This window comes from Argopecten irradians, chromosome 14 (assembly GCF_041381155.1).
Source record: "Argopecten irradians isolate NY chromosome 14, Ai_NY, whole genome shotgun sequence".
NCBI lineage: Eukaryota > Metazoa > Mollusca > Bivalvia > Pectinida > Pectinidae > Argopecten > Argopecten irradians.
Window position 1 is genome coordinate 6,071,846 of NC_091147.1, and position 22,669 is coordinate 6,094,514.

Below are 22,669 nucleotides of genomic sequence, written 5' to 3' on the forward strand. Positions count from 1 at the left end.
GCACGGCGCACGACGACGGACAAAACACGATGACCTATAAACTATCTAAGGTGGTGTTTAACGGCTGTCAAGTGTTTAAATGGTGTCCGTGTAAGTTTTAGGATCAAACGATCTAAGGAAGTATTTCACAGTTTTTAATTATCTAACAATTTATCGAGGTGTCTAGTTTTTTGGGGTTTTTTTTTAAATTGTGATATTATGTTTTATCTGTTTTTTATGTTTTGTAATTATTACTTATTAATTCACTTTTGAATAACGAATCAGGTGCTGGCATCGGCTTCGTTATTCGAATTCCGAATCCGGTGCTATGTTAACATTCGTTATTCAAACTGAATAAAGAAAAATTATCTAAGGTGGTGTTTAACGGCTTTCAAGTGTTCAAATGGTGTCCATATAAGTTTTAGGATCTAACGATCTAAGGAGGTATTTAACAGTTTTCAATTATTAAACAATTTATCGAGGTATTTTTTTTTTTTTTTTTTTTTTTGAGATTGTGAAATTATGTTTTGGTCCATTTTTATGTTCTGTAATTATTACTTCCGAGTGTATTTATTCATTTTTGAATAACGAATCAGGTGCTGACAACGGAATCGTTATTCGAATCCCAAATCCGGTGCTAACTTAACGTTGCGCTTACAGGTTTTGGATTCAATAGTTGCTGATGACAGACAGTGCAAGGGGATACAAACACAACACAGGCAGTAAGAAATAAAGTATTTTATTTGATTAACGAGTTAGATCATTGCACACGGTAAATATATTTAGAACAACATTATCAACATTGTACATCATCAGTCATCAGACACTGGATAAAGTAGGACTCATTACCAGTGATAGTAAATCTATCATGTATATAACTAGAGAATGATCAAAATCATCATCTCAAATGCTTTTATGTATTACTAGATTTAATATTCAAATACCCCATCAAAACTAATTCATTGATAAACTGATTGTATTTTTTTCTTCTTTGTGTTTCAGAAGACTACGAAATCACATGTAATCATCATAGGTCAAATGACGGACGCAAAAAAACGCCAAACACAAGATTCCTTAATTAATATTGTAAAGTAATCGTTAATTACTCAAATTATTATTACTGTAATTACACAAGGACAAGTCCAAATTTTCAACAGTATACATAGGTTTATGTACATGTACATGTATTATAAAAAATAGTACTTTAATTCGAGCAAAACATTTTGCTTTCCATTTATACAATAAACAAATGTGATAATGAAATGACCTATACGTATATGTGAAAAAACTTACAAAGGTTTTTGCTCATTTTTAATTCACTTTCATCTATTTGGGACGGAATTATCTAAAGTGATTTTTCACTGGTATATTTGGGACGGAATTCTTTTAAGATTCAATTACTTTTTAAATGGTACATTTTAAACGGAAGCATTCATTTCGGTGATATTTTGAGACAAGATGCATTAAATAAATATTCTGATTGAAATACTGAAACATACACAATTTCAAACAATAAAGCTAGATGTGAGTGAAATAAATATAACGTTATTACGACGATACAGGTACGTATATATTCTACCTGTAAATGACCATATGTATACACTGCAACCACAGGAGAAACAGGTCATTATATATTACAATGCGTGTATGTTGCGCCAAAATCGCCTTGCTGTTACAGAATGACAAATTGATTTTGTACAAATCAATACTCAATAAAATCACTTAGTTATAAATCTTAAATAAATCCAATAGAGAACAGTTGAATGCTTGATTTTGAAATCATAATCAAATTAACCAAATGTATCTTACTGAAGCTAGATTTGAGAGTCAACCTAAATGTTTACCTGCAGGCTTAAGTTCCATGGTAGCAGGTGTAATTTTTTGTAAAGCTTAATACATATAAATTATACGTTACATTGTTCCAATTAGATACAGATGTAAGTAAAATACACATATATTACATAATATTTATATGATTAATTACAGTAACTGTGAATATATACCCATCGATAAACCCGTGACGACGATAATACAAAATAACAAATTAAAAGTTAAAGTTGTAGGTTAGAGTGACATGTGGATCATCATTGATTTCTTGTCATTGGTGATTGACTCCAGGTTTTTATAAATTGTAAACATATTCTAACGGTGATATAACTGGTGGTAGTTTAATAGGTGTACTTGATGGAAATAAAAAGGAATGTTTATAACTATACAGGAATAATTACCTTCAACATGTTTTGATTGGAATGATAGACTAAACAGCCTATTACAGCTCTACTACATATTTAAGTCATGTTTTGATTGGAATGATAGACTAAACAGCCTATTACAGCTCTACTACATATTTAAGACATTTTTTGTAATAACCAATAATTAAAACATGACTCATCTTGAGCATTTTTTGTATTACAAACATGTAGCTCATGCGGATTGATGTCGGTGCCATCAACAGATTCTTTATTTCGGAATCACAAGAAGACACTCGATAAAGTAGTTACAATGATATGTCATCATAATGTCATATACATACCATTAACATACGGAAAGAAGATTGTACATAGATACATCTAAATAACAGATGTACCAAATGAATACATATTACAAATTAACATCACAAGTATTTAATAGGCTTGTGTATACATAACTGTGCACTTTATATCAATGCAAAAAAAGCATTTCCGAATACCTAAGTTCAAATAGAATAATTCTAAAAAATAATAAAAATCATAGAAAAACCGAAACAGTAATAAACCCTACAAATTGGGAAAACAAAGAAGCCATCAGGGACTTCCATTATAGATAATGGATTATACATGTAATTTGAAACAAAATGGAATTCTGTATATATTACAGCAGCATTAATTATAAACAATCGATATCACAGTCTTTAGTTCCCCTCACTTCTTACCAAATCCTATACATACATTGAAATTATGACTTACCACTATATACCTACTGTAGTACCAAATCCCAGGTTTGAACTAGGGAGACTAGAGTTATAGATTTTGATTTTGAAAGACATTAAATACATAACAATGAATATAAGATATATGCGTTAAGAGTTGATAATGATCAGCAATTATCTCTAATTAGATTAGAAGTATTTGATATCAAGGGTAGATCATTCCATTTAAAAATGTTCTAAAATCATTGACAGACAGTTGAATATTTTATACAATAAAATGTACCAAAATAAACCTGTGTCATCTCATGACAGTTCAACACTTATTGTCGTGGAGACTTAATCAAATATTTTCATGACTAGCTAAGTCTTCTCTGTGATGTTTACCCATGATCTGTAGTCTTAAGGTTATATTGTACCTATGTACGACAAATTTTCCTGTGGCAATTTATTTTCACGATTTCTACTTTTCTGCCAAATTCAATCCCACGTGAATATTTGTTGGTTCATATTCTGATGAATATTTTAGAAAATGTTTCCATGGCAACAAATGATATTGATTTTTTATATTAGCATCTTACTTCCCAAATCATATTGATAAAGCAACAAGAGAGTAAAAATATACATCTTGATATATTGTCGTTGGTCTAACTTAATTTTATTATAAGCTAGACAACCTATCCCTGAAAAAAAATAGTTTTTTCTAAATTTCTTTTCAACAAAATACTTAAGAATATTAAGTTTCATTGGAAGTTTCTTTTTTTGAATTTGATTGAATGAACTTGTACACAACCTTCCTATTGGATAACACAAGCTTTAGAGGTGTTTTCTCCGAGGTTCTCGTTTCTTGTATGGTTAACATTTCCACCCAGCATGGCTTCCAGTTCTTCAATCTGCATTTAGGTAATAAATTAAAAGAACATCAATGTCAACCATAGATAATGTAACAGGCAATGTGAACCATAGATAATTCACCAAGCAATGTGAACCATAGATAATTTACCAAGTAATGTGAACCATAGATAATTCACCAAGCAATGTGAACCATAGATAATTTACCAAGTAATGTGAACCATAGATAATTTACCAAGTAATGTGAACCATAGATAATTTACCAAGTAATGTGAACCATAGATAATTTACCAAGTAATGTGAACCATAGATAATTCACCAAGCAATGTGAACCATAGATAATTTACCAAGTAATGTGAACCATAGATAATTCACCAAGTAATGTGAACCATAGATAATTTACCAAGTAATGTGAACCATAGATAATTCACCAAGTAATGTGAACCATAGATAATTCACCAAGTAATGTGAACCATAGATAATTTACCAAGTAATGTGAACCATAGATAATTTACCAAGCAATGTGAACTATAGATAATTTACCAAGCATTGTCAACCATAGATAATTTACCAAGTAATGTGAACCATAGATAATTTACCAAGTAATGTGAACCATAGATAATTTACCAAGTAATGTGAACCATAGATAATTTACCAAGTAATGTGAACCATAGATAATTTACCAAGTAATGTGAACCATAGATAATTTACCAAGCATTGTCAACCATAGATAATTTACCAAGTAATGTGAACCATAGATAATTTACCAAGTAATGTGAACCATAGATAATTTACCAAGCAATGTGAACCATAGATAATTCACCAAGCAATGTGAACCATAGATAATTTACCAAGTAATGTGAACCATAGATAATTCACCAAGCAATGTGAACCATAGATAATTTACCAAGTAATGTGAACCATAGATAATTTACCAAGCAATGTGAACCATAGATAATTTACCAAGCATTGTCAACCATAGATAATTTACCAAGCAATGTGAACCATAGATAATTTACCAAGCAATGTCAACCATAGATAATTTACCAAGCAATGTCAACCATAGATAATTTACCAAGCAATGTGAACCATAGATAATTTACCAAGCAATGTCAACCATAGATAATGTAACAGGCAATGTGAACCATAGATAATTTACCAAGCATTGTCAACCATAGATAATTTACCAAGCAATGTGAACCATAGATAATTTACCAAGCAATGTCAACCATAGATAATGTAACAGGCAATGTGAACCATAGATAATTTACCAAGCATTGTCAACCATAGATAATTTACCAAGCAATGTGAACCATAGATAATTTACCAAGCAATGTGAACCATAGATAATTTACCAAGCAATGTGAACCATAGATAATTCACCAAGCAATGTGAACCATAGATAATTTACCAAGTAATGTGAACCATAGATAATTCACCAAGCAATGTGAACCATAGATAATTTACCAAGTAATGTGAACCATAGATAATTTACCAAGTAATGTGAACCATAGATAATTTACCAAGTAATGTGAACCATAGATAATTCACCAAGCAATGTGAACCATAGATAATTTACCAAGTAATGTGAACCATAGATAATTCACCAAGTAATGTGAACCATAGATAATTTACCAAGTAATGTGAACCATAGATAATTCACCAAGTAATGTGAACCATAGATAATTCACCAAGTAATGTGAACCATAGATAATTTACCAAGTAATGTGAACCATAGATAATTTACCAAGCAATGTGAACTATAGATAATTTACCAAGCATTGTCAACCATAGATAATTTACCAAGTAATGTGAACCATAGATAATTTACCAAGTAATTGTGAACCATAGATAATTTACCAAGTAATGTGAACTATAGATAATTTACCAAGCAATGTCAACCATAGATAATGTAACAGGCAATGTGAACCATAGATAATTTACCAAGCATTGTCAACCATAGATAATTTACCAAGCAATGTGAACCATAGATAATTTACCAAGCAATGTGAACCATAGATAATTTACCAAGCAATGTGAACCATAGATAATTTACCAAGCAATGTGAACCATAGATAATTTACCAAGTAATGTGAACCATAGATAATTTACCAAGCAATGTGAACTATAGATTATGTACCAAGTAATGTGAACCATAGATAATTTACCAAGCATTGTCAACCATAGATAATTTACCAAGTAATGTGAACCATAGATAATTTACCAAGTAATGTGAACCATAGATAATTTACCAAGCAATGTGAACTATAGATAATTTACCAAGCATTGTCAACCATAGATAATTTACCAAGCAATGTGAACCATAGATAATTTACCAAGCAATGTGAACCATAGATAATGTACCAAGCAATGTGAACCATAGATAATTTACCAAGCAATTTATGTCAACCATAGATAATTCACCAAGCAATGTCAACCATAGATAATTTATCGAGCAATGTAAACCATAGATACATGTAATTTACCAAGCAATGTGAACCATAGATAACTTACCAAGCAATGTGAACCATAGATAATTTATCGAGCAATGTGAACCATAGATAATTAACCAAGCAATTCATGTCAACCATAGATAATTTACCAAGCAATTTCAACCATAGATAATTTATCGAGCAATGTGGACCATAGATTATGTACCAAGCAATGTAAACCATAGATAATTTACCAAGCAATGTGAACGCTAATTTGACTCATTTGTGTGTACAATGGAAAAAAATAAAATGCGTAAGAATATAAACCCATAGAATATTCTCTCATTGACAAACACATTCCATGACTATTTCATAATCTAACTACATGATGTATGATTACTTTATTGTTCAAATACACTGCATTATAAAAGAAGTTATAAAGACATACCGTTATTGTTGTTTGTCCATTCTTCCGTTTTGCAGCAATTTGATCCTGGATACTTCCCTACAGAATACAATAAATATTGTCAGAAAACAAAATATTTTGTGAAAGCAATTAAGTAATGAATGCTAGCATACACAATAGGTAGTAATAATAATTTTGCCTATACTATATACTATAATGCTTAGTTTAGCAGATATACCTCCTCTCTCCTCAATACCACAGCTCTTACCAGTTTGCCTTCTGCTTCATTAGTACGTTTCTTGTAGGAGTCTAATTCGGCAGCTATCTTTGGGTCTTCCTTTACCACTGGAGCAGGAACAGGGGCTGGGGCTGGAGTAGACTTCAATTTGTTGTTAACCTTATTGTCAGGTTTCTAAAAGCAAAGAAAAGCTTTAGTTTAAAAGTTCTTTCAAATATCATTTATTATCGATTTCCCTATCTGATCACACGGCACATCACTTCTCTTTCCACACACCTATTCTAAATTATTACTTTTTCTTAAAACCTACCTAATGATTTGTTTTGTACAACAGTTGAAGCTAAACACAGGAAGAGTATAACATTCTCCTAACCTCACCATACCTATCTCCAAACCCTCTGTTTAGTAGGCATAGCCACAGCTAAGACACATGAACCAACTTCTCCTTACCTCACCAGTCCTATCCCCAAACCCTCTGTTTAGTAGGCATAGCCACAGCTAAGACACATGAACCAACTTCTCCTTACCTCACCAGTCCTATCTCAAAACCCTCTGTTTAGTAGGTATAGCCACAGCTAAGACACATGAACCAACTTCTCCTTACCTCACCAGTCCTATCTCCAAACACTCTGTTTAGTATGTATAGCCACAGCTTAGACACATGAACCAACTTCTCCTTACCTCACCAGTCCTATCCCCAAACCCTCTGTTTAGTAGGTATAGTCACAGCTAAGACTGATGAACTAACAAAAGTCTTCTATTATCTCTTACCCCTCACAACATCACTATCCCTACCATCAAACCGTCAGACTCTATATCTGAACATTTACCTTCTGTTGTGTTGCGTTGTTGGCAGCCGGTTTAGCTCCCTTTGATGCTACGGTGCTATTGGATGGGGCACCTGCATTGGAATCTCCTTTTTGTCTACCCCATACCTCAATTACAATGGAACCATCTTTCAAGTAGTTTATGTACTGTAAAAGAAAAATGAGTAAAAGAAATCAGAAACCTAACGATTTAAAATGATATAAAAGTAAACCATAATTGACATGTGATTACATAATCAAATTACTTGTTTTCATTATCAAAGTACAATGAATTAACACAGGCGCGATGATTCCTTATATATATTTTGGCATTATCCTATGACTACTTGCTGTCAAGCCTGTCACTAAAAGATTGCAGTCACTTCATCTAATAGTGTCATTTTAGTGTATACCTTTGTTGGTTATATAACAAAAGTGTTATATATTGGTGACAAATGCAAATCAGATATGAGCTAAAATTCAGAATAATTTTTGTAGAATAGCAAAATAGGATATTTATGTTTCCAATGTACAGTTAATTAAAAAATCCCACTGTAATTGTACCTACTTGTTCAGTAACAGGTGTCTGTTTGTACTTCTTTTCGAAGTTGAAGTCCGGGTTCATGCTTTCTACTTCATTTGTCTCTGTGAACTTGTCATCTGTATAATGCTTGTACTTACAGCGGCTCTGATCGTTAAAAAAGGGCAATTTTTTATAATATTTGCAGATTAAAACACAATGTCTTTTAAATTCAGCAAATAAATTTAATATATTTAGCTAAAACGTTATATCACAGCAGAGAAATTAAAAATCATTTATTTTACACTTTAACCCTTTTACATATCATTGATCTTTTTAAAAGTGGTGACTTCCGAATGATGAAATATCATCTGCATACAAATAATGAATAAAATAGTGAAATCAGATTGACACATCTTACATTTATTTCTTTGATGTTTTCTACATGTACTTATATTGATACATTTCATGTTACATTTAAGTAATTCCTTTAAATGCTATCTTCTTAGATCATAAGATTGATACATTTCATGTTACATTTAAGTAATTCCTTAAATGCTGTCTTCTTAGATCAGAAGATTGATACATTTCACGTTACATTTAAGTAATTCCTTAAATGCTGTCTTCTTAGATCATAAGATTGATACATTTCACGTTACATTTAAGTAATTCCTTAAATGCTGTCTTCTTAGATCAGAAGATTGATACATTTCACGTTACATTTAAGTAATTCCTTAAATGCTGTCTTCTTAGATCAGATGATTGATACATTTCACGTTACATTTAAGTAATTCCTTTAAATGCTATCGTCTTAGATTATTAGATAGATACATCTCACGTTACATTTAAGTAATTCCTTAAATGCTGTCTTCTTAGATCATAAGATTGATACATTTCATGTTACATTTAAGTAATTCCTTTAAATGCTGTCTTCTTAGATCATAAGATTGATACATTTCATGTTACATTTAAGTAATTCCTTTAAATGCTGTCTTCTTAGATCATAAGATTGATACATTTCATGTTACATTTAAGTAATTCCTTATATGATATCTACTTAGATTACTTAGATAGATACATCTCAGGTTACATTGAAGTAATTCCTAATATGATATCTACTTAAATTATAAGATTGATACATTTCATGTTATAAGTAATTCCTTATATGATATCTACTTAGATTACTTAGATAGATACATCTCACGTTACGTTGAAGTCATTCCTTATATGATATATACTTAGACTTTTAGTCATATTACCAAATATATTTTTTCTTACCTTTGCTATATTTGGTGGAAGTCCTCTGCAGTTTTCAAGTTTGAGAATAAAGTAGAAATCTTTGCCAATCATTTCATTAGGTTCATCAACAAAGTCATCTTCGCCAAGGTCTTTGTAATCCTTTGTACAAGGTTTACAGGTAACTTTCACATGACCTAGAAATACATTTCTACAATCACCATAACATTTCTTAAATATTGTTGTATTGTTGTCTAAAATATCAACAAATCATAACAAGATATCTAAAACATTAACCATTACTATAACATTTCTTAGATTCAACAAACATTGCTGGAATTCTTAAACATCAAAAAAGGTAAAATGTCATAGATCACTGTGCCCTACTTACCCATTTCCTTGCCCTTGTAGTCTGTGATTGCCAATGTCTCCTCAATATCAAACGCGTGAGCTAGAGACATGAGGTGGAGATGGGCACTGCCTATTAAAATCTCCTGGTCACTCGGCTCCCAAAATGGATCTTTTTCCTGAGTAAACATGGAAAATTTCAATTAGATCAAATCACCAGTTTCATATAAAAATAAATGAAAGGGAGATAATAGTATTCCTGCTATCAATATCTTTATCAAATTTCACAAATGGATGTATCAGGTTTACCTTGGGGACGTCCCAGTTTTCCTCCCCGGACACAAAGTCCTGGTAGATCTCCTGCATTAGAGACTTCCTGTTGATGGCCTTGTTTTTGTCCCACATCCATTCATTGTTGTTCACCTGGCTGATCATCTTCACCATAACCTGCATAAAAATGATAATTAAATGTTTAAATTAAACATCATTTTTATATATGGTATAGAGCTTTATTATTTAACTATTATTTACACTTCAGATATTATTGGATCTGTCCTGATTTTTTTATTTTTCATTCTTTAATTATACAAACCAATAATTAATTATAAAACATTTAAAGGCCCGTTTCCTTTGCGAAATGACTTTTGATTTTTGAAATAGGAATGTAAAACTAATGTGATACAATGTAATTTCATAGTTATTAGCTTTAATACCGTTAACAATACACTTATCGTTTTCTGAAGGATATTATTACAATAAAATAAATATTAATTTTCATAAATCAGGTTGTTTTATTTCCCTTGTTACCATGCATTAGTTGACTTTTGTAAGGATTACTTTTTAGTTTAGGAAAGGTCTTGGACTGTTAAACATGTGATACATACCGCTGTGCGACCATCCTTGAGTCCACGTGCCTGAGGTGACATGAGGGCGACCTCAAATTTCACCTTCTTGTCCAGTTCCTCAGACATAGCATTGGCCTCATTCACCAGCTGTAGCATTTGGACTACCTCTTCCTGGAGGATCATGTCCTCTGTAAACCAGTCAAAACGCTCAAATCATTATCACAAACCACTACTGACCAATCAAAACGCTCAAATCATTATCACAAACCACTACTGACCAATCAAAACGCTCAAATTATTATCACCAACCACTACCGACCTATTAAAATGCTCAAACTATTATCATCTACCACTGTCAGCCAATCAAAATACATGAAATTATCATCATGCAATCTAATCACTATCGACCAATCAGAATTTACAGAATGGATATCAGCAATCAGTACTGACGAATCAAAATGTTTAAAATCATCATCACAAATGACTAAAATTGAGTGGTAACTAAAGGTACATGCAATACTTGACACAAATAAAAAGGGTTTATGATGATATAGAAATGAATAAAAGAAGCAACCTAAACAATATCTAAATAAATGTAATGTTAATTATATCTAATAATTTTACTTTTACTTTTAATAGATACTCATAAAAATATTGAAGTTGATAAACCACTAATTATTGTAATAATAGTAATTAAAATGGAAATTTGAGTGAGATTTAATCACATAGATTACAATAAATGTAACAGCAATGTTCATTGAAAACCCCAAAGCAAACTCAACACATCACAATACATTAAGATAATTTGTTTAAATTAAATTTAAATATAATTATTAAATAGCAATATTCAATAGTTGTCAATGTAAGTTTCCAACAGAATATATACATGTATTAGCCAAACTACAGATGTAGTGTCCACTGCTGAACCAAACCTAGGGCAAAAACTTTTAAACAAAATTTAATACAGAATAACTATTAATATTTAGTAAATAAATACAGAAAAACACGAACATGAATTTTAAAAGATATATTATAGTAAATTTCATTATTTTCTTCCATTTTACCCATGTTAGGAAAATTCTATAGCGATTATTTTCAAGGATTTCTTATTGCTTGCAAAACTTAATCACACATGAAACTAAATTGGTTTACAATTATGACACTTTAAAGTCCAGAGGTAGTATCAAATTGAAGGAACTTGCCATGTTCTACACTCCTTGATAATCTGACTGGCATATTTTAAGTACAATTAACAGATTCTGATGCACTGCTATAAAACTTGGTATATCCACATGTATGTAGGGCTGTTTCTTGATTTGATGTTACACCAAACCAAACCAATATATCTACTCTTTTACCGAATCAATTAGCCAATCATTTGTCTCATGTAATATCAGATATCATCACTGGCATTGTTACTCCCACAGAACATCCCTGTTGGTTATATCAATGGATTACATCTCTACATCCTGGTATCTCTGGGCTATACCTAACTGATGGCAGATCCCCAGGCAGAGACAAAGGTGTGTAGTAACACCATACAGGTGTAATCCTCCCCAGGTAAAAACACTAATTAAGGTTTCTGTAAAGTCCACAGATAATCTAAGCTCCTCAGGTGAAAAAATAGCGCTAACTATTATAACATCATACATATAGATAATATCAATCCTGCTTACTAACAATGTGGACTTCCTTCTTTTACCTATAATTATCTAGTATGATAACAACAGTGATTCCACTGTACATATATGCTCTTTAATTGGTCAATTGGAGTTCAAACAATGTCCATGATACAAACACAGTACAAAAACAGGTAATTTTAACACAACATACTCCTTCACATAACCGTAGAAACTTACGCATTTTGTCAGAATCTGTGGTAAGTGATAAAAATAATTAACACCATAGAGGGTACCAATTAAACAATACAAAAGTGTACAACTTGGTAAAAACATTATTATATATTTGACAAATTACCATTCTTTAATTTTCTTACTCAAAAGGTGCTATGCAATTTTACATATAACAAATTCATATACGCTATAATTATAAATATGCACCTGTAACGATATCTTACCTGCAGATTTGCCTTCTGTATTCATAAGACCAGCTTTCTGAGCGATCTCCTCCTGAGCTGAGTCAAATGTAGGTGTTTCTGTCTTCTTGCCTTCCTTGATGTTCTTGGCTTCATCCTGAGGGTGGTGGAACACATACATGTTGTTGGCCCCAAACAACAATCTACAACAAATAGTATTTATCTATTAACAATCTACAACAAGTAACATTTATCTATAAACAATCTACAACAAGTAACATTTATCTATGAACAATCTACAACAAGTAACATTTATCTATAAACAATCTACAACAAGTAACATTTATCTATAAACAATCTACAACAAGTAACATTTATCTATAAACAATCTACAACGAGTAACATTTATCTATAAACAATCTACAACAAGTAACATTTATCTATAAACAATCTACAACAAGTAACATTTATCTATAAACAATCTACAACAAGTAACATTTATCTATAAACAATCTACAACAAGTAACATTTATCTATAAACAATCTACAACGAGTAACATTTATCTATAAACAATCTACAATAAGTAACATTTATCTATAAACAATCTACAATAAGTAACATTTATCTATAAACAATCTACAATAAGTAACAGTTATCTATAAACAATCTACAACAAGTAACATTTATCTATAAACAATCTACAATAAGTAACATTTATCTATAAACAATCTACAACGAGTAACATTTATCTATAAACAATCTACAATAAGTAACATTTATCTATAAACAATCTACAACAAGTAACATTTATCTATAAACAATCTACAACAAGTAACATTTATCTATAAACAATCTACAACAAATAGCAATTATCTATAAACAATTTACAACAAATAGCATTTATCTATAAACAATTTACAACAAATAGCATTTATCTATAAACATTCTACAACAAGTAACATTTATCTATAAACAATCTACAACAAGTAACATTTATCTATAAACAATCTACAACAAGTAACATTTATCTATAAACAATCTACAACAAGTAACATTTATCTATAAACAATCTACAACAAGTAACATTTATCTATAAACAATCTACAACAAGTAACATTTATCTATAAACAATCTACAACAAATAACATTTATCTATAAACAATCTACAACAAGTAACATTTATCTATAAACAATCTACAACAAGTAACATTTATCTATAAACAATCTACAACAAGTAACATTTATCTATAAACAATCTACAACAAGTAACATTTATCTATAAACAATCTACAACAAGTAACATTTATCTATAAACAATCTACAACAAGTAACATTTATCTATAAACAATCTACAACAAATAGTATTTATCTATAAACAATCTACAACAAGTAACATTTATCTATAAACAATCTACAACAAGTAACATTTATCTATAAACAATCTACAACAAGTAACATTCATCTATAAACAATCTACAACAAGTAACATTTATCTATAAACAATCTACAACAAGTAAAATTTATCTATAAACAATCTACAACGAATAGCATTTATCTATAAACAATCTACAACAAGTAACATTTATCTATTAACAATCTACAACGAGTAACATTTATCTATAAACAATCTACAACAAGTAACATTTATCTATAAACAATCTACAACAAGTAACATTTATCTATAAACAATCTACAACAAATAGCATTTATCTATAAACAATCTACAACAAGTAACATTTATCTATTATATAAACAATCTACAACAAGTAACATTTATCTATAAACAATCTACAACAAGTAACATTTATCTATAAACAATTTACAACAAATAGCATTTATCTATAAACAATTTACAACAAGTAACATTTACCTATAAACAATCTACAACAAATAGCATTTATCTATAAACAATCTACAACAAGTAACATTTATCTATAAACAATCTACAACAAGTAACATTTATCTATAAACAATCTACAACAAGTAACATTTATCTATAAACAATCTACAACAAGTAACATTTATCTATAAACAATCTACAACAAGTAACATTTATCTATAAACAATCTACAACAAGTAACATTTATCTATAAACAATCTACAACAAGTAACATTTATCTATAAACAATCTACAACGAATAACATTTATCTATAAACAATCTACAACAAATAGCATTTATCTATAAACAATCTACAGCAAGTAACATTTATCTATAAACAATCTACAACAAGTAATATTTATCTATAAAAAATCTACAACAAATAGCATTTATCTATAAAAAATCTACAACAAATAGCATTTATCTATAAACAATCTACAACAAATAGCATTTATCTATAAACAATCTACAGCAAGTAACATTTATCTATAAACAATCTACAACAAGTAACATTTATCTATAAACAATCTACAACAAGTAACATTTATCTATAAACAATCTACAATAAGTAACATTTATCTATAAACAATCTACAACGAGTAACATTTATCTATAAACAATCTACAACAAGTAACATTTATCTATAAACAATCTACAACAAGTAACATTTATCTATAAACAATCTACATTAAGTAACATTTATCCATAAACAATCTACAACAAGTAACATTTATCTATAAACAATCTACAACGAGTAACATTTATCTATAAACAATCTACAACAAATAACATTTATCTATAAACAATCTACAACAAATAGCATTTATCTATAAACAATCTACAACAAATAGCATTTATCTATAAACAATCTACAACAAGTAACATTTATCTATAAACAATCTACAATAAGTAATATTTATCTATAAACAATCTACAATAAGTAACATTTATCTATAAACAATCTACAACAAGTAGCATTTATCTATAAACAATCTACAACAAATAACATTTATCTATAAACATTTATCTATAAGCATTAGATTTTATAACTCATTTATCTACAAACATTTACTTAATATGAACAATCTACAACAAATTGCATTTATTTTTAAACATTTATCTATAAACATTCAATAATAAACATTTATTTATAAAAAAAATCTTTAAGAAGTAGCATTTTCTATATAAAAATATATCTATAAACATTCATTAATAAACTTTTTTATGAACAAAAAACAACAAATAGCAATTATATATAAACATTTATCTATAAACATTCAATAAACATTTATATATAAACAATCTATAACAAGCTTATTAAGTAGTGTTTATCTAAATAAGTACAGACTTTATCAATAAACATTTGTCTTTTAACATTTATTTAATCATCTGCAACAAGTGAATTTATCTATAAGTATTTGTTTTAGGACAATCACTTTAGGGAGAATAACTTAAATCTGTTATACAATAATTAGAGTGTCTTTTGGATATTAATTCAGTCATATCAATAATGATTATGGATATACACTATGGTTTTTAGAACTTCTTGTACTTGGAATGTCATGTACTTTCACTTGCATGTCTAAATATTTACACACTAGCGTAAATCTAAGGATAACTGACAGTTTCTGTTCAATCTATCATTCACCAATTTACAGTTTCATCATAAAACATTAATATCTATGAACTGTACCATAGCAAATTTCATCAAAATAACTTCCATAAAGTTCAAAACTTAAATTGTTTTATGAATTAAAATTTTTCTGTCTGCTTTGAAAATAATCTATTTTAAGCATTAAATGACCTTAGTATTATCCCAATTAATGAAACGCATTACAATCCTACCATACCATTTATAATTGTACTTGTAAAAGGAGTTTTTTACCCTTGATGACCTGTATGGTACATAAATGTAAACTGTTACCATGGTAAATGTTTGGATATTTGTTACCATGACGACTTACCTGTCGTTGTGATGAAGCTGCGTATCCTTGATAATTCTCTGACCGTTCACCAGAATTTTAGCTTTCTCCATTGGTTTGATAGATATGTTGCTATTTTTGTTAGTGACAACAGCATGGGCTGGTAATATACTGTGGAAAAAATAATTGTTAAAATGTAACAAAGTTTACATAATGTCAGGCCTGATAATATTTAATACCCTTTATGTGAGTTTTACTTCTAAAAGAGAGTATAAAACATCCATATTAAAGTAGTGTTTAATAGCTGACTTCCACCACTAAATTTTGCTCTTCTTACCACAAAAATGAATCATTCATTTCAATAATACTTTTATTTCATTTGTAATACCTGCATCTATAATTACATTATTGAATATAGGCAGTAGAAGATGTATTTATTAGACAACAATAAATCAAATGTATTAAAAAATTGTTAACATTGAGAAGTTCATCATCATTTAAACCCCAATAATAATTTGACAGGTGCCTGTGTTGGGTGGCAGGTCCTCACCTTAATCCTGATAGTGTGATCTCAGCCGGGGGGCTGGCTTTCTTGTTTCCTATTTTGGATGTTCCTAAGAAACAGAAACTTAAAAATTAGGGATATGTTGGCAATAAACAACAATATCTTAAAGCAAAATACTCGGTACTGAATTATTATTATACTCAGATTGGTAATCATATATCCACAATTAACTAGTGGCAAAATGGGTTTCCTTCAGGTTCCAGAGGTGAGGGATCAGATCGAATCACCTTAAATTACTTCCCCTCATTAACAAAATGGACGACCATAGCAGTGATTGCGGGGTCATCGTTTAGGTTCCAGAGGTGAGGGATCAGATCAAATCATATTAATTTACTAACTCTCATTAACAAAATGGACGACCAAAGCAGTGAGGGCGGGGTCCTCGTTTAGGTTCCAGAGGTGAGGGATCAAATCACCTTAAATTACTTACACTCATTAACAAAATGGACGACCATAGCAGTGAGGGCGGGGTTCTCGTTTAGGTTACAGGGGTGAGGGATCAAATCACCTTAAATTACTTACTCTCATTAACAAAATGGACGACCAGAGCAGTGAGGGCGGGGTCCTTGTTTAGGTTCCAGAGGTGAGGGATCAAATCACCTTAAATTACTTACTCTCATTAACAAAATGGACGACCAGAGCAGTGAGGGCGGGGTCCTCATTTAGGTTACAGGGGTGAGGGATCAAATCACCTTAAATTACTTACTCTCATTAACAAAATGGACGACCAGAGCAGTGAGGGCGGGGTCCTCATTTAGGTTACAGGGGTGAGGGATCAAATCACCTTAAATTAATTACTCTCATTAACAAAATGGACGACCAGAGCAGTGAGGGCTGGGTCCTCATTAAGGTTACAGGGGTGAGGGATCAAATCACCTTAAATTACTTACTCTCATTAACAAAATGGACGACCAGAGCAGTGAGGGCGGGGTCCTCGTTTAGGTTACAGGGGTGAGGGATCAAATCACCTTAAATTACTTACTCTCATTAACAAAATGGACGACCATAGCAGTGAGGGCGGGGTCCTCATTTAGGTTCCAGAGGTGAGAGATCGAATCACCTTAAATTACTTACTCTCATTAACAAAATGGACGACCATAGCAGTGAGGGCGGGGTCCTTGTTTAGGTTCCAGAGGTGAGGGATCAAATCACCTTAAATTACTTACCCTCATTAACAAAATGGACGACCATAGCAGTGAGGGCGGGGTCCTCATTTAGGTTCCAGAGGTGAGAGATCGAATCACCTTAAATTACTTACTCTCATTAACAAAATGGACGACCATAGAAGTGAGGGTGGGGTCCTCGTTTAGGTTCCAGAGGTGAGGGATCGAATCACCTTAAATTACTTACTCTCATTAACAAAATGGACGACCAGAGCAGTGAGGGCGGGGTCCTTGTTTAGGTTCCAGAGGTGAGGGATCAAATCACCTTAAATTACTTACCCTCATTAACAAAATGGACGACCATAGCAGTGAGGGCGGGGTCCTCATTTAGGTTCCAGAGGTGAGAGATCAGATCTAATCACCTTAAATTACTTACGCTCATTTACAAAATGGACGACCATAGCAGTGAGAGCGGGGTCCTCATTTAGGTTCCAGAGGTGGGGGATCAGATCAAATCACCTTAAATTACTTACTCTCATTAACAAAATGGACCACCATAGCAGTGAGGGCGGGGTACTCGTTTAGGTTCCAGAGGTGAGGGATCAGATCACCTTAAATTACTTACTCTCATTAACAAAATGGACGACCATAGCAGTGAGGGCGGGGTTCTCGTTTAGGTTCCAGAGGTGAGGGATCAAATCACCTTAAATTACTTACCCTCATTAACAAAATGGACGACCATAGCAGTGAGGGCGGGGTCCTCGTTTAGGTTCCAAAGGTGAGGGATCAGATCAAATCACCTTAATTTACTTACTCTCATTAACAAAATGGACGACCATAGCAGTGAGGGCGGGGTCCTCGTTTAGGTTCCAGAGGTGAGGGATCTAATCACCTTAAATTACTTACCCTCATTAACAAAATGGACGACCATAGCAGTGAGGGCGGGGTCCTGGTTTAGGTTACAGGGGTGAGGGATCAGATCAAATCACCTTAAATTACTTACCCTCATTAACAAAATGGACAACCATAGCAGTGAGGGCGGGGTCCTCGTTTAGGTTCCAGAGATGATCGAGGGATCAGATCAAATCACCTTAAATTACTTACCCTCATTAACAAAATGGACAACCATAGCAGTGAGGGCGGGGTCCTCGTTTAGGTTCCAGTGGTGAGGGATCAGTTCAAATCATCTTAAATTACTTACCCTCATTAACAAAATGAACGACCATAGCAGTGAGGGCAGGGTCCTCGTTTAGGTTCCAGAGATGATCGAGGGATCAGATCAAATCACCTTAAATTACTTACCCTCATTAACAAAATGGACGACCATAGCAGTGAGGGCGGGGTCCTCGTTTAGGTTCCAGAGGTGAGGGATCACTTTCCTGTCCTCCTGTCTCTTGTTGTCTTCCTCCATGTTGGCCTGCAGGTTTCAATGATAACGTTACGCACCTAAACTTCATTGTTTTCCTAATATTTAAGTCAGTAGTTATCTGAAGAGCTACTCTGCAATTATCCACAGTTACATCTACATCATTATCTCCGTGGTCAAATTTAAATCTCCAAACATCTGAGATAAATGATGGTAATATGCTTACATCAACAATTCTGCGATCCTTTGACCTACCAATACTATATGTTATTACCCTTTAGATTTTGACCTACTGGTACCATCTAACCACTAACCCATTGATACCATGTAACTTTTAACTTATGTAACATTTGATCTACTAGAATCAATATATAAGTACCCTATAATCTTTGACCTTCTGTACCCTATGACATTTGACCTACTAGAATCATATGCCATCTTTGACCTTTGATACCATGTGACCTTTGCCTTGTAATATTTTACCTTCTTTACCTTGATACCTTTAACCTACTAGTTCTGTACCCTATGACCTTTGACCTACTAGAACCATGTTATCTTTGACCTTTGATACTCTGTGACCTTTTAACAAGCTGTGACCTTTGACCTACCGATATACTGCCTTTCTGGAACCATGTAATCTTTGACCTACTAGTACCTGATAATCTTTGACCTTTGACCTATCAATATATTGTCTTACTAGAACCATGAAACATTTGCCCTAATATCTAGTATTCTTTCATACCTACACGTGTAATACTGGCTGGTCTAGGGCAATACACGCATGTCGCCTGAGGCTGTATTGCATGGCTACCCATGCAATAAAGCCTCGTGACGTCACGGCGTCAACAAAATCTCTATTTCCTCGGTAAAATTTTAACATTTTTTTCACAAAATTGACTGGTTTTACTATAAAAGATGCAAGCAACGGAATTTGTGTTGAAAATATCACTTAATTTTTCATGTGTGGAAATTGACTTCCAGTCGTGGATTTCTTCGAATTTATTTCAAAATGGCGGGATATTATAGTTGTAAAATTGCAGTAAAACGTCGTGGTATGAAAGAAAAATACTCTTTCATAAGTGGATATGAAGGATAGGGATATTCTACCCTCGGGATCACAAAATGTTGCAAAACCCTCGGCAAGCCTCGGGTTTTACTACATTTTGTGACCCTCGGGTAGAATATCCCTATCCTTCATATCCACATATGAAAGAGTCTTATAATCTTGACCTTTTGTACCCTATGACCTTTGACCTACCGATATTATGCCTTACTAGAACCATGTAACTTTTGCCCTACTAACATCCAGTAATCTTGACCTTTTGTACCCTTTGACCTTTGACCTACCGATATACTGCCTTTATTCTCCTGCATCCTCTCCTGCCACGTCTTCTTCATGTTCTCCATCTCTTCCTGATTCTTCCTCACTTGTTCCTCCAACTGCTTCTTCATCTCTTCCACCTCTGTATCACAAATTATCATCATTGTCATCATCACCATCAAAGCCATCATCATCATTATCATCATCATCATCATCATTATCATCATCATTATCATCAACATTGTCATCATCATCACCATCATCTTCATCAGCATCAGCATCATTATCAATGTTACAATCATCATTGTCATCTTTGATATCGTCATCAACACCATCATTATTTGCAGGTTTTTAAGTTCAGCTTATTGTTGAGGTATTAAATTACAATGTATTCTTCATTGTCATATACATCTTCAACTGAATCAATGAAATTAATGTGTTCAGGTTAACCCATCTTTGCTGTAACAACATAATGGTATTTGTGTTGGAATCAACAAAACAAGAAATTAGTATAGCCTAACTACATGTACTTAGAAGGATGAGATATATCATGTAAGTGTAAGTTTACAATATACAAGATGTAAGTGCTGACTGTGGAATCACCATATAATCAACTAGATAAAAAGTCAGAATGGTAGTTTGTAAAGAAAACAAAACGATTAAGAGAGAATAAAATATATCTGAATAATATAAAACACACTGACCACATATACATCAGATATTTAACGTGTACAGATTAGAAATATTTGTAAAAAAAAATAAATGCCCCTCTCCATATATCAAATTAGTGCAGGACAGACATGGGTACAATATACATTAGTACATATTTGTTAACACGACTTTTTCTCACGTTTTCATTGGCTCAGCCCCCAGGCACTATTTAGCCATAGTCCGGGGACTATGGTTTCCCACGGGACTGTGGTTTGGTGAACTTTTTGTTACGTACGTCATATTGATGCCTCCGGCTCAGGTACTATGCCATCCCTCGACAACACTATAAGACCATAGTGCCCTCGAAAGAAGGCAATAATATACAATATGATCCCTTCACCCTCCTTCCCACCCCACCCCTTCATCACCATCATTGTTTGAAAAGATTTGAAAACAACTGTATAAAATATTTTTTTCTGTCTCCATGACTCTAGAATTGATTCACCAATCAGAGGTAGTGGTGGCCATCTTAGGTGTTTGATTGAAATCATTTTGAGGGGGAAATAAAATCAGTAGCTCCTAAGATCTATATTCATCTTCAATATATAAACAAAAGAAATATACAAAATGTAGTTAGCCATATGGGTATAAAGTTACTAAAATATATCAAACATGTTTTTAGGAAAGAATGGAAGATATGATTTTATATAGCCGAGGAAGTCGTCACTCTACAGCAGAGGAAGTTTACAGTAGTATAACAAAGGTAAATATCGAGTGATATACAGCTTCAAAGAAGATGGGTAGATAACGTTATAGTGGTTATATCATTAGGTAATAAATATAAGAATAAGATAAGACAGATCGGTATACAAAGGGAGACAACAATGAGAAAATAATTAGAAGAAATGATATAAAAATTGACAAAAAAAGTCACTGTTTGATACAGAGTTACGTAATCACACACATAATGAGTTAAAAATGTATAACAGATATTAATAGTCTAAAAGGAAAGAAAATGTTCATAAATTATTCTCTATTTGTATATTACAGAGTTATCTGCCCATGCAGGTAATATTGATTGTGACGTCATGTGTTTGTGAGCGTATTGTCATACTTTTCGGAGAAGACGATGTGAACTTCACTCACAAAATAATGACGTCACAATGGATACTTTCCCAGTTACCCACAAGGGAGATAATTCTATAATAAGCAAATACTGAACTGAACTAGTATACATATGTAACTCATCATATTATTA

General features: G+C 32.0%; 1 protein-coding gene across 3 annotated transcripts in view; it reads right to left on the bottom strand.

The window, feature by feature from the left end:
• Nucleotides 1-702: 702 nt before the first annotated feature.
• LOC138307971 (kinesin-like protein KIF28P) overlaps nt 703-22,669 on the bottom strand; it is a 37,999-nt gene continuing 16,032 nt past the window's right edge. For 2 of the 3 annotated variants that reach the window (XM_069248922.1, XM_069248921.1), the window contains exons 10-24: nt 20,787-20,902; nt 19,376-19,490; nt 16,956-17,019; nt 16,448-16,576; nt 12,645-12,805; nt 12,427-12,441; nt 10,607-10,755; nt 10,032-10,169; nt 9,766-9,901; nt 9,417-9,571; nt 8,187-8,306; nt 7,643-7,786; nt 6,843-6,986; nt 6,617-6,673; nt 703-3,777 (exon numbers count right to left, since the gene is read on the bottom strand). In XM_069248922.1, the coding sequence (XP_069105023.1) occupies nt 3,682-3,777; nt 6,617-6,673; nt 6,843-6,986; nt 7,643-7,786; nt 8,187-8,306; nt 9,417-9,571; nt 9,766-9,901; nt 10,032-10,169; nt 10,607-10,755; nt 12,427-12,441; nt 12,645-12,805; nt 16,448-16,576; nt 16,956-17,019; nt 19,376-19,490; nt 20,787-20,902 (1,739 nt within the window). In that variant the 3' untranslated portion in view covers nt 703-3,681. The remainder of the gene's footprint in view (nt 3,778-6,616; nt 6,674-6,842; nt 6,987-7,642; nt 7,787-8,186; nt 8,307-9,416; nt 9,572-9,765; nt 9,902-10,031; nt 10,170-10,606; nt 10,756-12,426; nt 12,442-12,644; nt 12,806-16,447; nt 16,577-16,955; nt 17,020-19,375; nt 19,491-20,786; nt 20,903-22,669) is intronic. The other variant, XM_069248923.1, reaches the window with a different exon arrangement.